The following is an 18,337-nucleotide window of genomic DNA, read 5'->3' on the forward strand; positions in this document are numbered from 1 at the left end:
CTTCAGTTGTCTTCCTCCTGCATCGCACGTCATGGCCGCTTTGCATAAAGGAAGCGTTTGATCTGTGCCAAATGACGTACTTTGTGATCTTTGCAAGCCCAGTCTAAACTGTGAGGAGCTGCGTGAGCCAGAAAAATAGCTATTGCCATTAAATCTGTTTACTTATTAATGACATTTAGTAGATACTCGGCTACGTTTACCTCGCTGGATAAAGAAAAGTCTATGTTAAATCTAAATGAAAGGGTGATAAATATTTCAGGAGGAAGCGGAACGCGTTGCTGTATAATGTTGCTGTAATGTACGACGCGCTCTGCGGGGAGGATCCTCTGTATAAATAAGTAAACAGGACTTTGAGTCAACTTTCACGCTTAATGAGAAGGAACTTGGCGCTGGGATGAGCTTTGGCTTAGGACTTGTATTTAACTCTGTCCTGTTATTTAGTTTTCCCGGGTCACAATTCTTATTTTGTTACATCCTCAGGTCGCTGGAATTTGACGTCTTTTAATCTTTGGGGAGTTATAGAAAATTGCATTTTTTTTTTTTAAATTTTTGTTTTTTATTTCTACGCAGTGGCCAAAATAAAATTTTTGTATCTTTTATTTCAGTACCCAATTAGTATAAAGATATGTTAAAAAGTGATACAAAGAGACATTAAAGGGGCATCGCATATCCATCACTTACTTCTTCGTCCCGGTGTGCATTCGCACTCGTACGGGTAGGTATATAGAGCCATCCAGCTAGGCCCATTTCTCCAACATACCTATTCTAAATAATCATAACCCGCTTCACCCCATCATGAACAGTGTCCATTTAAATACCTGTTCAGATCAGTGTGATTGTACCTCTGGACGAAGCAAACAAGTGAAGGGTGTGATATACAAAGTGGGCCATGGATGCCCCAGTTAGAGTGGAAAAGTGTGAAAATTTAAAAAGCCATGTGACCGGCCGAGGTCTTATATGTTAATGTATAAAAAGTTATGGAATAAAATAGGAATTGTATATCTATAGATCTGTATCCATCCTACAAAATACAAGCGCTCCTATGACTGTCAATAGAGAAAATAAAAAGTTCTGGTTCTTGGAAGGCGAAAATAAAGACATGAAAAATCTCTGATCCCAAAGTGACAATACCACAAACACCTTCAGGGTAATTGGGAAGTGCAGTGTAGTTTTAGCCTTTGTAGGGCACATGTAAGGGTCCCCCATACACATCAGCTGTCTAAACCCGATGTCTGAAAACGCAGCCAAAGATGCTGAAAAGAAAAAAAGAAAGTAATACTCGCCTAGCTGCTGCAGTCCGGGTCTCCGGGGTCTCAGCCAATCAGCATCGGCAAGCTCTGATTGGCTGAGACAGTCAATGAAGGGCTGTGATTGGGCATCGAGCCAGCGCCGACAACTAATCACAGCACTCTATTGCTGGAGGCGGGGTTCTCAAACCTGGCCTACGGCAATAGACTGGTGAGTGCAGGGGAAGCCCGGATCAGCGGCAGAGACCCGGACCGCAGCGACTAGGTGAGTATTACTTTCTTTTTTTCTTTATCTAGCCTAGCTGGGACTGTTTTTCGGGGTAGGGCTTCTATTGCAAGCCGCCCCCCCCCCCCCTCCCCCGAAAATCAGTGAGCGGTTAACACTGCCATAAACGCGGCACCAAGTCTTGCCGTGTTTTCAGCAGTGCTAATACTGCTGCCCATTCATTTCAATGGGCGACGCAGGGCTGAAAACGCCCCAAAATAGAACTTGCATCGCTGTCAAAGCGCAGAGTTGGAAGGCGCTGCGTTTTCAGCCCTGTGTGAGCAGCCCCATTGAAATGAATGGGAGTGTTGTACAGCGTTTAGCGCTGGGCTGAAAAGGCAGCGCTAAACGCTGTATAAAACGCCCTGTGTGAGGGAGGCCTTAGGGTTCTGTCATAGAACTATTTTCAGCAACCATCATGGAAGTGGCGAGCGTATCATAGTATGTACAATTACGCTGTGTGAACGCTCCCTACGTTATAGACTAGTACACACAATCGCCCCCATTAACGACACAGAACATGCATTTATATGCACTATTGGTCTGTATGGAGGGGGTTCAGGAGCCGATCCCGCTGCGAACAGTGCCGACACCCTCCGGCAGCAGCCGCGATCAACGTTAATGCAGATCTCAGCTGTTAACCCTATAAATGCCACTGTCTATTCTGACCACACTAAATCCCCCGATTTGGATTTGGGGGTTGTGAAGGACCCCCCCCCCCCCTCTATTCCCCACAAGATTGGTGATATTCGGGTGCCATGTCAGCCTGGGAAAGCACCCAGTGCTGCCAGGGCAGATTCCCTGTAACTTGATAGATGGCCTGTCAGAAAGCTATATAAGGTAATACTAAGGTATTAAATTGTACTGCATTCTGCCCCGTTAAAATCAATTCCGTTAGTTATTTAAAAAAAAAAAAATCACTTACCTGCATCCCTGTTCGCGCAGCATCTTCTTTTCTTTTAAAGATGACCGCCGGTCCTTTCCAATGGTGCACCGCGGTTTTCTCCCATGGTGCACCGCGGGTCTTCTCCCATGGTGCACCATGGATTGTCTTCTCCTTCCTTGCGTTCCACTGCCGATTACAGCCACCTAATTGGCTGATCGGCACCACGTGACGGGGCGGAGCTACGATGACGCCGCGCAGACCAGCTCTCCGGAGCGAGCACACAGCAGAAGACCGGACTGCGCAAGCGCGTCTAAAGAAGCAAGAAGACACCGAAATTAGACGGCTCCATGGAGACGGCGACGCCAACACTGGAGGGGGTAAATGTATAACTTCTGTATGGCCAATATTTAATGCACGATGTATATTACAAAGTGCATTAATATGGCCATACAGAAGTGCTTAACCCCACTTGCTTTCGCTGGACAACCCCTTTAATTCAAAGCACAAAAAAAAACAGCTGCATCCTAAAAGTCTGATTATCAAAATAACACATTGATCCTGCACAGTGAACATCGTCCATAAAAAAGAACAGAATGCCAAAATTATGTGTTTTTTTTTTTTGGTCACCCTGCACCCAAGAGAAATTCTTATAAATAACGATCAAAAAGTTGTATGTACTCTAAAATAGTACCAATATAAACTACACGACATCCCACAAACATACGAGCCCTCTCACAACTATTTCAACAGAATGAATAAAGTTATGGTGGCAGAAAATAATTTTGGGGAGCATTTACCAAGCCCTGCATTTCCAGTGCCGCTGAATACATGGCATAATTTATGCCAGTTTTTGGTGTAAATTATACATCTGCCAATCTATGGTGGTCACGCTGCCTCCTGATAAACCCAGTTCTCAAAAAAGTGCTGGGACCAGTGCAAAAAGGAGAGATGCCGCAAAATTTGTGATACTTGTATACCAGAAACCGGCATAAAATAGGTTGTGACTGCGCCCCATTATGTCTTTCCAACGATATTTTAGCTTTAAAAAGTAGTACAGGAAAAAAATATATAAAATTGGAATTGTTGTAATTGTACTGACCCAAAGAATAAAGTTATGTTATTTTTGCCACAGTGTATGTGCACATTAAAAACAAGACCAAGATGGTGGAATTTTTGTCTTTTTTTTTTTTTTTTCCCCATTTCAATCCACTTAGTAACTTTTTTCTGTATGTTCTATGGTATATTAAATAGTACCGTTGAAAAATGCAACTCTCCCCGTAAATTGAGCCCTCAGAGAGCTAAGTCGATGGAGAAATAAGAGCTCTATTTTCTTCAAAGTAGGAAGGAAAAAAAGAAAATGAAAAAAGTCTCATCCTCTTAATGGTTAAACTTCAGATTTGGTAGAGGTAAATTCATGGCATGTTTATACCAAGACTACAGATGAGCGATTATACTCGCTCGTCTCTAAAGATTCGGGGAGCGGCGGGGGAGAGCGGGGAGGAACGGAGGGGAGATCTCTCTCTCCCTCTCTCCCCCCCCCCGCTTCCCGCCGCAACTCACCTGTCACCGGCGCCGACCCCCGAATCTTTAGAGACGAGCGGGGAGATACTCGGCTAAGGCACTACTCGCTCGAGTAATGTGCCTTAGCGAGTATACTCGCTCATCTCTAACCAAGACGGATTTCGGCTGTGCTGACCGCCGTAACCTCATGTTTCAACCATTGGGGATATCTATTTCTTGCTTCAGAACAGCAGTAAAGTTGACCATACACGTGAGACAACCGTCACCATCTGACCACCATCTCTCCTGATTTACTCCTTTACAGTGAATATAAAAAGTCTGCACACCCGTTACAATGCCATGTTAAAAAAATCCAACAAAGATGAATCCTGTCCGATTTATTTCCACCTTCAATGTGACCCGTTATCTGCAGAATTCTATTTAAAAAAACAAACAAACAGAAGTCTTTTTGGGCAGGTGTCTATCAGTAGCGGTGCGGACTAAGTTGGCGCTATACAAATAGATTATCAGCATGGCACATCATGACTTGGGCAATCTTGGCCCACTCTTCCTTGCAATAGCAAAATCAATTAGATTCCGAGGGCATCCCATGTGTTTCGCCCTCTACGGGTCAACCCTTAGGTCTTCAATGGGATTCAGGTCCAGGCTCTGGCTGGGCCATCCCAAAACTTGGATCTTCTTTTGATAAAGGCATTCTTTTGGTGATTGGGAGGTATGCTTTGGGTTGTTGATTTAGGGTGAAATTCTAATTTCAGCTTTTTTTTAAATTTATTTTTTTTTTTTTAAGGTTTTGTGCCAGAATAGACTGATATTTGGAACTGTTCATAATTCCCTCCACCTTGACTAAAGTCCCAGTTTCACCAGCATAAATGCTGTTTCCACCTTCACTGTGGGTATAGGGGGCTTTTGGTAATGTGCGGTGTTTGCTTCGTATCACACATACCTTCTGGAATTATGGCCAAAAAGTTCACCCTTGGTCTCATCAGACCAGAACACGTTCTCCCACATACTGCTGGCAGACTTGATGTAGGTTTTGGCAAAACCTATCCGGGCTTGGATGTTTTACTCTGTTTGAAAAGGCTTCCGTCTCCTACCCTACAGCGGAAACGTGAAGAATACGGGAGATGGTTGTCACATGCACTACACGACCAGTAATTGCCAGAAATTCCTGCAGCTCCTTTAACCCCTTAGTGACCACCCATATGTGTTTTTCACAACACGGTCATCCTCCATGGACCTTTCCCTGGCTGCTGCACATGGGATGGCCTTGGAAATTTAAAACCTTCTTGCTCACAGCTACCAAAGGTAGCAGAGAACCTGGAGAAGTGACCGGAGGCCTCGGTGAGCAGTCCCTGATCATGTGATCACTGTTATCCAATAGTATAAAAAGTATCGATCTGCCTTATTCAGACTGCTAGCTGTAATGCCTATGTAATTTACAAAAACTCCCTGGAAACCCTCATTTTCCTGCAGCTTCAGGAGCAGCTTGTTGAGCGCCTTCTGTGTGAGACCACCGCACCTCAACAAGCTTATGAGTCTAAGGGCTAAAGGGCTAATGTCCACGGCGTTTCACTGCAGGTATTAGGTTCTATTGAACCTAATAGCTCAATGCTCACACTGCGGAATTCCGCAGCGTGAAATAACCCACTGCATATCCTATTTGTCGCGGGAATACGCGTACGCGGCTTCCATTGTAGTCAATGGAAGCCAGACGTCACGCTATACTTCCGCTGTTGCACAGCGAAAGTATAGCGGAAATACGCACTCCGCCGGCCGCGTCATATGGAAGCTGCACAGCCGATCTGGAGGAGAGTATGGGGTCTTTGGGGGGGGGGGGGGGGCGCGTCATGACAGAATCCGCTGCGATATTCCGCTTGCGGAGCCCGTCACGGCCGTAGGCATGAGCCCTTAGGAGTTGCGAAGGTGCACAGAGCGCCACTTTTTACACCCTATACCTGCCACTGAGGTCAAGAAATGTTCCTCAAAGTTTTAATAAACTAATGGTAAATTTTTACGTAATTTATGGTTAAAAGAAACCTAAAGTTTTTCAAATGTGCTTCCAGAATAAAATAAACAGATGGAAATGTATATCTTATCAAAAATTTGTACAGTATATTTGACATTGCAATTGAAAATGTGAAAAAGTCAAGTTTTCTCTTCAAAAGCTTCCCAATTTTGGCGATTTTTAATATATATATTATATAAACACAAATTCTATTGTCCATTTTTACCACCTAAATGAAGTACAATTTGTGACGAAAAAACAATGTCAGAATCACTTGGATATGCAAAACCTTAATGGAGTTATTCTATGTTAAAGTGACACGTCAGATTTCCAAAATTTGGCCGGGTCATTTAAGGTGCAAACAGGCTTGGTCACTAAGGGGATAATGTTGATAATGGGTGCTCCTCTGATCATATGAATAAGTCAATGATTGGGTGTTAAGCCCCATTTACACGCAAAGATGATCGCTCAAAATTCGTTCAAAGATAGGATGATTGACAGTTTGAGTGATCATTTTGCATAAGCTGCTAATGGGCACTAATGCCCATTAGTAGCTTATTAACTTCATTTGCTTGTAAATGAGCCTCCCTGAGCTGTATGCAGAGAACAGCAAGTGGTCTGTTCTCTGCATACAGCCCCTTTGTTCTGCCGTGGGACTGCAGCTGATTACATTGCATTTTAAACTCTACTATAAGTCGTTCGGACAAAAAAAAGCAAACGATGGCAGCATTTACACGCAACGATTATCGCTTAAAATACATCTTTCCCACTTCGTCCATCCTGACGGCACACATGGAGGTTGCCCTTTGACCTTGTTGGGACAGGAAGAGGAGAGTTTAAAAGGCCGCCTCCCACCGCCATTTTCCAGTGTTCTTCCTGTCCCAACGGGACACAGGGAGAGTTCCGTGTGTACCGAGGATGGATTTCTTACCTGGATTCGGCAGATCTTCTTACGCCACCACCCCGCAAATGCCGTACATCCCTGCGGGGGCAAAAGTCTGGTGGTGTCTGCTCTGGAGAGCAGAAGGCCCCTCCACAAATGCCGGGCATCCCTGCGGAGGAGGCAAAAAAGGCATATCAATTGCCAAAAGTCTAGCCCCTGCTGCGGAAGCAAGCACAGACTTCCCTGATTCAGCTGTTCTTACCTGGTAGGGTGACTTGCAGCTGTAGGCGCTGGGACGGCCATGTCAGAGGGCGCTGTCTCGGCCGGGAACGCGTCCACTCTTGCGGTGACGTAGCCGCTCTTGTTAGTGGCGCGCGGCATCGTCTGGTAGCGTGGCCGCACCTGCGGATGATGCGCGGCGGCGTCGGGTAGCGTGGCCGCACCTGCGGATGACGCGCGGCATCGGCAGGGCAGGTTACGCCAGTTCGCAGGGAGATGGCCTCAGGTTACGGAGAATCCCTGGGATATGGAAATTGTGTCATCAGGGTATAGAATTGAGTTTAATTCCCTGCCTCCTAGGAAATTTTTGGTTACCCCAAACCAATCTCCCCTTTTGCAAACTAGATTAGAAGATGGGGTAGGGAACCTGCTACAGATGGGGGTGGTGGTTCCCGTCCCTTCATCACAGCGAGGGTTTGGGTATTATTCGCCATTATTTTTGGTGCCAAAACCAAATGGTTCTTTTAGAATCAGTCTTAATTTAAAATCCCTGAATAATTATATATATATACCGTGAATTCTGTTGATTAATCAGTCAGACGTTGTGTACGATCGACTTGAAATATGCGTACTTTTCATATACCTATTCATCCTGCCTACCAAAAATTCCTTAGGTTTGCAGTCAGAATGAAGTAAAAAATTTTTAATTTTTAGTTTGTTTTGTCTGCCGTTCGGCATTTCAACGGGCCCAAGATTTTTTTTTCAAAAGTAATGATAGAACCGATAGGATTCCTTAGGAATCGGGGAATCTGTAGAATACCTTATTTAGATGATTTATTACTTGTCTCTGGAAATCCCAAAATTATTGAACAACATTTAGGCAAGACTCTAGGTCTCTTTTCGGATCTGGGATGGCTGATTAACTTTTAAAAATCAAGCCTTCAACCAGATGCCAAAAAAGTTTTTTGGAGAGTTTTGTTAGATTCCCGCAAATATTGTTCTTTTTTACCCTCCAGTAAGGACAGATTTAATTTCTTCCGTCAGGAGGTTTCAGAAGAAAAGTTGGGTCTCTGTTAGAGAAACCATGGGGATTCTGGGTCAGATGTCAGCCTGTTTCTCCATGGTCAACTGGTCCAGGGTTCACTCCAGAGCTTTACAACAAAAACTACTGTCAGTATGGGATAGATGTCAGTCCTTCCTAGATGTAAAGTTTAGGTTATCGTTAGCGGTCAAAACTTCTTTAAATTGGTGGCTGTCTCCGCAGAACCTCAAGGAAGGAGTACCATGGGATCCTTCTCCGCTAGTAGTGGTTACTACTGACACTAGTAGATCAGGATGGGGGCAATAGTCGCAGATACTATCCTACAAGGTTCCTGGTCTCCCTATCTTCGAATTATAGAGAACTTGGAGCAATTTGGCAGACGTTAATCCAGGTAGAAGGTGCACTGCTGGGACAGCATGTCAAAATTTTTGTCTGATAATATAACAGCAGTCTCTTTTATTCGCCACCATGGCAGAACCAGGCACCCCCACCTGCAACACCTGTCGAAAATGATATTTACGTGGGCAGAAGAGAATGTAAGATCCCTGTCGGCAGTACATCTAAAGGGCTCTTTAAACCTGATCGTGGATTATCCAAGTCGGGAGGAAATAAATCCAGGGAATTGGTCCCTGAATACGGATGTATTCCAGTCTCTAACAGCCCGGTGGGGCTTCCCGCAAGTGGATTTATTTGCGGACAAAAACAATACAAAGTGCCAAAAATTTTATTCTCTGAACATCAGAGACGGGCCATTTGCACTGGACGCTTTATCCCAAAATTGGGAGATGGTTCTGGCCGATGCCTTTCCTTCTCTTCCTCTGATCACCTGAGTTCTGAGGAAAATCCGCAACAGCCAAACCAGGGTTATTCTGATAGCACCTGCGTGGCCAAAAAGACCCTGGTACCCGCTATTGAAATCTCTACTCATAGATAATCCGATTGCACTTCCCCTGAGACAGGACCTTCTGTCCCAAAGTCCGGTCTTTTGTCAGGAGATTCACCATTTGAAATTGACAGCCCGGCTCCTGAGCGCCATAGGCTGAGGAAGAAAGGATTGCCAGACACGGTAATTGAAACTCTTCTTAAAAGTCGGAAAGTATCTACCTCAAAAATATATTCCAAAGTCTGGAAAAAATTTTCACACTGGTATAGACCTCAGGTTTTGGACACGGATAAACCTGACCTATCACAAATTTTAGAGGATGGTCTGGACATGGGTCTTAGCCCCAGAACTCTAAGAGTTCAGGTCGCAGCTCTGAGCTTGGTATTTGACTGCCAGCTGAGCAAAAATAAATGGATTCGTAGATTTTTGCAGGGGGCCGACAGACTTAAACCTTTCATCAGGAAGTCTATTCCAGCCTGGGATCTTAATCTAGTTCTGGATAGCCTATGCCAGCATCCATTCGCACCAATTGAGTCTATATCTCTTAGAAATCTGTCAATCAAGGTGGCCTTTCTGACAGCCATAACAACTGCTAGAAGGGTTAGTGAACTTCAGGCCCTATGCTGCAGAGAACCCTATTTAAAAATCTTGGACGATAGGATAATTTTGAAACTTGATCCAGGTTTTTTCCCAAAAGTCGTGTCTAGTTTCCACATCGAGCAGGAAATTGTCCTGCCCTCCTTTTTGCAAAACCGCAAAAATTCTAGAGAACAGCGCATGCATAGCCTAGACGTCAGGCGACCTATCTAAAAGTTTCACAAAGCGTCAGGGATTCAGTTTCGAGGTAGAAACAAAGGAAAGGCAGCTACGAAAGAGACTATTGCTAGATGGCTAAGATTAGCTATACAAAAAGCTTACAAAGCCAAAACTCTAGTGGTTCCAGAAGGAGTAAGGACCCATTCAACAAGGGTCCTCGCTTCTTCTTGGGCCAAGCGCAGAGAGGCATCAACCGAACAAATTATGGAAGGCTGCTACCTGGTCCAACATCCACACCTTCACTAAGCATTACCGTTTGGACCTACACTCCGAGAGGTAGCTGGCTTTGGACGGAAGATCCTTGAGGCTATGGAAAGCTTCAGAGGGCGTGAAATCATGCCCGTGGACAGGCACCCATAATAAAAGGATTTGGCCGCATAACCGTTGTGATGATTGGAAAGTCGCTGGAGAATGGCGGTGGGAGGCGGCCTTTTAAACTCTCCTCTTCCTGTCCCAGCAAGGTCAAAGGGCAACCTTCATGTGTGCCGTCAGGATGGACTCATAGAAAAGGAACAATCGGTAAGAATAGTTCCACTTTTTGAGCAAATTTTGAAGGATAATCATTGCGTGTAAATGGGGCATTACCAATTCCCCATATAAATAGTGTCAGATTGTATGGGCTCGTCAGTTCTGATTGGACTGTGTAGGGACATGCCCCTTTACCCAGAGGGAATGGTAGCACCCAGTTGACAATTTAATTATACATTTCCAGGAGAAGTAATAGAGGAACAGTTATTTTATGAATAATACAAGTATTTCTGCAACACACTTCAAAATAGCTGACTGTCTTTAAGGTTTCATGGGTGATCTTCTTATAATGACCATATCTTTGTAATTGTTAGCGGCCGTCCACACTGCCACTCATGTATGTTTCACATATGTAAATAAGGGAGATCGAACAATACCTCTGCAGCGCCACCTATTTGCAGCATTCCTGCAAATCAATGTCCGACCCTTTATATACAGGTCTATGCAACTATGGTTGGCAATTGAAAACCAAGCCAGAATCCATACACATTCGGGGGGTTTTGCCCCTCATCAGTGTGCAGTAGGTTTCCGGCTTGTGAGAGGTTTCTGACGTCTCCTTAAGGAGAGCACGTAGAGCACTTATAAGGCCATCCATGCTCGAGGTGGCACTGCAGTAGTATTATTCCAACTTCCTTTTTTGCATATATTACCCAGAGGCGCTTGCATGGCCCTAGAAGTCTCCTCGCTATGACGATACCCCTCTCGACTCACATATGCGAAAAACAGACCGGGGGGGAGGGGGGGGGATAAACGTGTAAAAGCGCATGCATTTTAAGCATACGTTTCAAATTTTTAAAATGGTATGTGTGGAATATGAAAAAAAGTATCCTTACCCACTGCAAACTTTTTTTTTTCTATAAAGTGTTTTTTTTTTTTTAACCCCTGTTCACAAAAACGTATATGTTTAAGCATATGTGGTAACCTACAGCCATATGTTTCCATGTGTTTTTCATTGACTGCCATGTTGGAGAAAAAGTATACGTTTCCATACGTGTGTTTTTTGGGAAAGAAGAATAAAGTAGGCTGTTTTTCAATGCCACAAAAACAAAAAAAGACACAGGTCTATGCTAGGCTGAACTTGGCCAAAATGTACGCATAGTCTGACAAGATTTAACCCTTTGCAATCCAATTTTGGATTCAGGGTTTCCTAGGGGGCTTTCTCTTTCTGCCATTATACAATGGCGCCATCTGCTGGCTAGAGCCATTACTTTGGTATGGGACATGCTATTGAGGCCCCTGACAACAGAGCGGCCAGTAATATACAGTAAGAATACCCTGTCGGACGTCTACCGACGTCGGAGCTGTAAAGCCTTCAAATCAGAATGTCTTCAGACGTCAGACAGTGGATTGGAAAGGGTTAACCATTATTGTCTATTGAGCTGTGAAACGCTACACATTTATTTCTTCTTCTTTTTTTGACAATAAACTGTGCTTTTCACGGGTGATCACATGTCGGTGTTGGCGGGCCCTTTACTTATACAATTTCCCTCAATATTTCAGGCAGCTCCATAGTTGAGTTCCCCTTTAAATGGGTATTCCGGCATCCCAAAGTGAAAGTTGTATGGTTTATAGGGTGATGATCTGTAATATTGTGATGTTCTAACCGGTTCTATGAAGCTCTGCTTTCCCTCTTTGTTCTCCATTGGTATGAATGGTTCCAACCTGCCCGCTCCGCTGTGTTACCGGTCAGACACGCTCGGCGTCTTCACATTCTGTACCCATGACCGTTTGTACAGTGGCGAGTGCGCACTTATCAGTCACTGGCGATGGGGCATTAAGGGACGGGTATTTTTTGCACCACTGTTTGCCAATGTATTATTTAAGATGGCTATCTGAAGCTGGTTGGATAAGAGATGGCACAGGGTGGCAAAGAAAAAGGCACCAAAGTTCAGTTTGATAAATTAGATGGATGTTTGGAGTAATGGCAACAAGTGGAAATATTTGGGGAAATTTTGAAAAGTTTCTGGAATAGCCCTTTAAGCCCTATGTGGGCTCACAGACACTGTAATGTGGCTCCCTTGCTGGCTCTGTCCTTTTCCTCAGTCCCATCGTGTGGGAGTGTTTTAGGGTGCGCTTGCACATTCTGCGCCATTCTCCTCTAAGTGTGAAAGGGTTTTTCGAACTGCTTTAGGTCCTAGCACTGTGTGCAATGTACCCATTCAGGTGCAGATCTCAACTTCCCTATGTTATACTCATGGGGGGGTCCAAGAAACGGAGGGTCCTCACACTACAGAACTCATTTAGGTGGCCTGCCGGTGACCTGGACTTCTCCTACCCGCACCCAACTATGGCCGCCTGCACACGTCCGGGTTGGATCCCACAGGGGAATCCGAGTCTGTGCCGGCCGGTGACCTCAGCGTACCTGTCTGCCGTCTTCATATCTGCTGCGGATGTGCCGGCTGGCCCACACATGGGCAGTACAGATTATGCCACGCTGTGCTAGGCGATGACGTGGATCCTGCGAGCTTTCCACAATGATGATTGCGCAAGGGTCACAGAGGGGACGGCTTCCATCGACCTCCGTGGAAAGCATCCGCACGGAAGCCGCACAGAATCACAGCATGCTTCAATTTCTTCTGCGCAAGCGGAAAATCGCGCCCGATTTCCGCTCGTGTTAAGGAAATCGCGTTTTGCCATAGTATGCTACGGGCGGCATTTGCTGTGGAATCCGGAGGCGGACGCCCGCTCCAGATACAGCAGTGCAAATCCTTCGTGTGCCGGCGGCCTGACTAAACTGCAGAAGGGCGCACCCAGCTCCAGTGGGGTCTTGTGAGTGTTCAGCGCCGGGCGATGACGGAATACGCTGTTTCTGCTGGTCGCTTGAACTCCCTCGGAGTCGTGACTGGAAATCTCTGACCCTGATTCCACTACTGTGAGATATATGGATCTGCTCAGACAGCCCGGCTCCTACTGTACGCCATCGCTCGTAAATCTGCGTGCGCAGAGTCTGGCTGAGCGCAGTGTGATGAAAGCCGAAGCACCTCGGACGGTTCTCAGCAGATGGCAGGATGTTCGCTCCTGGATTTACTAGCTTGTTGGAGAGTTTTATCCATTAGTTCTGTAACTTCCTGAGGCTCGGAGCCCAATGTGCGGCGTATACGCCATATGTGTCACACGTATCCAATAGGGCTGAACTCAGCCGAAGGAGGCCAGAAGAGAAATGGCAACCAATCACAGCGCAGCTTTCATTTTACCTCAGCGGTATAAGAAATAGCAACCAATCACAGCGCAGCTTTCGTTTTACCTCAGCGGTATAAGAAATGGCAACCAATCACAGCGCAGCTTTCGTTTTACCTCAGCGGTATAAGAAATGTCAACCAATCACAGCGCAGCTTTCGTTTTACCTCAGCGGTATAAGAAAGGGCAACCAATCACAGCGCAGCTTTCGTTTTACCTCAGCGGTATAAGAAAGGGCAACCAATCACAGCGCAGCTTTCGTTTTTCCTCAGCGGTATTAGAAATGGCAACCAATCACAGCGCAGCTTTTGTTTTTCCTCAGCGGTATAAGAAATGGCAACCAATCACAGCGCAGCTTTCGTTTTTCCTCAGCGGTATAAGAAAGGGCAACCAATCACAGCGCAGCTTTTGTTTTACCTCAGCGGTATAAGAAGCTGAGCTGTGATTAGTTGCTATTGACAACAAAAATTACAGGGGAAGTCAGTGAGTTTTCGATATTTAATTCCGCCAGTATTAGTCGCTGGGTGCTGAAGAACGCTCAGGTAAAATGTCACTCAAATTGGAGCAGAACTGTGGATGTGTATCAAACAAACAGATTTGCGTTTTCTCTAAAAGATGGCCACCAGCAATAAGACTCAGGGAGAAGGCTGGGTTTACACAACCGCAATATGGCTGCATTGTAGGGTTCGCACTACGTCTGCCGCACCTGGATAAACGTGGGGCCCTCTAGTGGCTATGTTCAGTACTGCAGGGGGCCGGGTGTTGCGGATGCATTAGGATCTTGTAAAACTTTCCAAAAATAATTTAAATAGTGGTCCAAAAACACTAGAGCCTAGCCGCAGACGCTCCCTAGTGCCCAACGCAGAATAACCGGGGCTGCGCCACTTTATGACCGCAGACCCATGGCGGCGTTGGCGATCAGGTCCAGCTGGATGTGTCTTCTGTTCTGTATTTCTGCTCTCTCCTTCATTCAGTCTGTATTTTCTCCACACAGAACCGCAGCATGTTCCAGTTCGATCCAGTGGATGAAGAGAAGAGGAAGGCAAGTATCTGTTATAACGCAATTGGCGCACACAAGTACTAATAATCATCTGTTTACCGCACATTGGCCCCGGCATTTTTAGGAAACCTCTCCAAACTTTTTCATTTTGATAGCCATTTTGACTTGCAACTTTTTAGCATCTTTTCTCAGAATTTGCATTGTCCCGTTCCTCTGTTATTCCTCCTGGAAATGTTATATTTGACAACAGGTTGTTACAATCCCCTCGTCAATGAGGCATGTCCCTAAGGCTGCTTTCTCACGCTTGCCTCCGAGGCTCCAGATGGAGGCCACAGAATGGTTGCCTGTAGGCCCAAGATTTTTGGATTTTTCTTTTTTCCCGCCTTTTGTGACCAGCCCCACCGCACCGCTGTGCATATTGCAGACGTACCTCCTTATTAACCTATAGAAAATAACAGCTTATTACAGTCCGTGAGTTTTGCGCGTCTCCAAATTGCACGGGGGTCGCGTGTATAAATACGGCCTAGCACTCTTTGTGCCCGTCAGTGCACTGTTAGGCCATATTTATACGAGCGTGTATAAGACTGTACCTACGTCACCCAGTCAATTCATAAGTGTCCATGAGGAATAACAGAGGGTGCCTGTTTAATTAGATACATGGAGGTCCGTTTACACTGGCTGAATCCCAGCTCTGTGTAACAAACGCCGATCAGCACGCATCTCTATTAGTGCTGGCTTACCTCCTTAGGCTGGGTTCACACGGGGCGGATTTCCCGCGGAAATTTCGTCCGGAGTTTCGCTGCCGCAAATCCGCCTGCGGACTCTAATCCCGGCGTTAGCCACCACGTGGACGAGCGTTCTCAGAAAGCTCGTTCACACGGGACGGCAAAGCCAGCAGAAGCCAGCTTTATTCTTTTTATCTTTAACCACTTTTTATTTTTCTCCCCCTTAGGGGTCTTGACTAGAGATGAGCGAGTATACTTACTAAGGCACATTACTCGGGCGAGTAGTGCCTTAGCCGAGTAGCTCCCCGCTCGTCTCTAAAGATTCGGGGCGGGGAGGAACGGAGGGGAGATCTCTCTCTCCCTCTCTCCCCCCAGCAACTCACCTCTCAACGCCCCGCCGGCCCCCGAATCTTTAGAGACGAGCGGGAGATACTCGGCTAAGGCACTACTCGCTCCAGTAATGTGCCTTAGTGAGTATACTCGCTCATCTCTAGTCTTGACCATGCGATTTGTTTGTTGTACACTTATACCATGTTCTGTACAATACTTCAGTATTGCAGTGTATGGTATCTCTGCTGGTATTCTGTGAAGGCCTCATGCTCACAGGCGCATTTGAATTGTTGAATCTGCAAGCACGTCTTAATAGGGAGAAATTCACAACAACCAAACGGCATCTCATTAGTGAGGTGACTCCTTTAGGACATCCGAATGCCAATTGGGGCATTTAAATGCCGCTGTCAGAATTGAAAGGTGGCGTTTAAACGATCAACTGCTGTGATCGGTGTGAACCCTGATTGTTGGCAGCGGCCGGCCGTATATGGAGGGGGCTTGGCTCCTGATCTCACTCCATGGAAACCCTGTGCACTCATGACGTACATATATGTCCTAGGCCGCTGAGGGGTTAATATCTACCTAGAATCGGCTTATGTGGAAGCACGATCCTCCTATGGAGAGATGTACAAATGGCAGTAAGCATTTGTGTGCTTGCTGAAAGTCACCAATGAGCTGATGAACAAGCATCGGCTGACTGCTGTCTGTTTTACACGGCCAGATAATTGGGCTGACGATCATTTGTGGCCAATAGTCGCGCCGTGTAAAAGGACCTTAAAGCGTATCTATCCGAGGAGAGCCGACTGGTCGTCTTCAAACAGCATATATGTTCTTCTAACTTTTTTCTTTTCTCCTTTGCAGAAACTGTGTGAAGCCCTTTTCGAAGTCCTGGATAAAGGAGCGAGCACATCCTGCCAGATTACATGCCTGGAGGCCCTCCGCATCCTCTCCCGAGATAAGAAGGTTTTAGCTCCAGTGACCACAAAGAAGAATATGGAAATCCTAATGAAAATGGCAAAGCTGGACCCTGAAGTGAAAACTCTGGGGGACGGCGACGACTTCCCCGTCATCGTGGAGGCGTTGAAGTGTTTGTGCAATATCGTCTTTAACAGTCCCGTTGCGCAGAAGCTGAGCCTGGACCTGAACTTCGCCGCCGGACTCTGCAACCTGCTGACAAAATGCATGGATGGACGTTCGGTCAACGACATCCGCTGCTTCGACCTGCGGTTGCTTTTTTTGCTGACACTTTTGCATCCAGACATTAGGGCTCAGTTAAAACAAGAACTGCAGGGCCTGTCCCTACTGACCAAGACCCTGGAAAGTATCGTGAATGTTCAGTGGGCAGAGAAGTATCAGGCTGTCCCTGAAGTAAACGCCACCGTGCTATCTGTGCAAGAGGCGGACTGCACCATAGAGGCTTTAAAAGCGCTCTTCAATGTGACGCTGGATAGCTGGAACGTCCATAGTGAGGTATGGCTTTGTTTTTGCAATCATGGCGTATATTCTGCTCGCGACACCCAGAATCCCGTGATTGTTACTGACCCAGACATAAATCGCCATAAGGTTAAACAAAGATGAGGGGCTGCGTATTGTCAGTGTAATGCAGGAATTTTGTGATCGCTTCAGAATGCCCCCTTGACAGCCATGCAGAACATTGGGGTGGGGTATACAATCTCCGTGCTCCAGTAGGCACTAATGCTCGGCTGCTTTACTAGCCCCATACATAATCCAATGCCCCAAATTTTAGTGATTTCTCGTGCATCCATGGGGCTCCACATGTCGGGTTTTGCAAAACTGGAGTCATGGTTTTCTCGGATGAAATTCTGGGCATATAAATTGGTTTTGGTAACCAATAAAATAATCCGAAAAAAATCCATTTAGTTACACCCCTTTTGAGGCCTGTAATATTTAATTGTATCCCTGAGTTCCAAGTTAAGTCTGGTGTCTGAAACTTTCTGGGGTAATTCACTAAGCATCAGAATGGCTCTGCAGGGGCCGTCCTCGGACGCCTACTCAGGGATACAGGGGGTTCAGGCTCGCTTGATGATGAAGAGACTAATGCCAGAAAAGTGGGGTCATCCTCACTAGCTAAGTTTGACTTCACTGTAAACTTCCTGAGGGCCATATTATAATTATGCACCCAAAAAAAGTGCGCCCAATTTTTTATTTTTTTTTATTGGGTGGGTGGCCACAGGACACTTGGGGAATCGCTGGGGCGAGGTGGCCGCAGGACACTTGGGGAATCGCTGGGGCGAGGTGGCCGCAGGACACTTGGGGAATCGCTGGGGCGAGGTGGCCGCAGGACACTTGGGGAATCGCTGGGGCGAGGTGGCCGCAGGACACTTGGGGAAGCGCTGGGGCGAGGTGGCCGCAGGACACTTGGGGAAGCGCTGGGGCGAGGTGGCCGCAGGACACTTGGGGAAGCGCTGGGGCGGGGTGGCCGCAGGACACTTGGGGAAGCGCTGGGGCGAGGTGGCCGCAGGACACTTGGGGAAGCGCTGGGGCGAGGTGGCCGCAGGACTGGGTCAGAAACGCAGGAACTGGTTGGCAAGAGAGATTGTGCTATGTCAGGCTGCTACACTGATTATTCGCCCAGCGACAAGTAGTGATTGGCTGCTAGAACTTTGTTAATAACCCCCTTGAGGATTTGTTTTCATAGGGGCTTCCTTTCTTTTCTCTCCACCTCTCCACACCCCACGATTTGCGATAAAAAGAATTGTCCACTTTGGAAGGGTCTCCTTATGATCAGCAGTAATCGCAGGATGTCCTGCTGTTGAGCCCTACAGCGATCAGCTGTAATCTGGCAGTAA

At 46.4% G+C, this 18,337-nt stretch overlaps 1 protein-coding gene across 1 annotated transcript in view; it reads left to right on the forward strand.

The window, feature by feature from the left end:
- Positions 1 to 18,337, forward strand: part of RIC8B (RIC8 guanine nucleotide exchange factor B) — a 55,048-nt gene that overhangs the window by 11,929 nt on the left and 24,782 nt on the right. Inside the window, exons 2-3 of the mRNA XM_066590493.1 lie at positions 14,467 to 14,514; positions 16,389 to 16,997. Of these exons, the coding sequence (XP_066446590.1) occupies positions 14,467 to 14,514; positions 16,389 to 16,997 (657 nt within the window). The remainder of the gene's footprint in view (positions 1 to 14,466; positions 14,515 to 16,388; positions 16,998 to 18,337) is intronic.

Source organism: Eleutherodactylus coqui, chromosome 2, assembly GCF_035609145.1.
Source record: "Eleutherodactylus coqui strain aEleCoq1 chromosome 2, aEleCoq1.hap1, whole genome shotgun sequence".
NCBI lineage: Eukaryota > Metazoa > Chordata > Amphibia > Anura > Eleutherodactylidae > Eleutherodactylus > Eleutherodactylus coqui.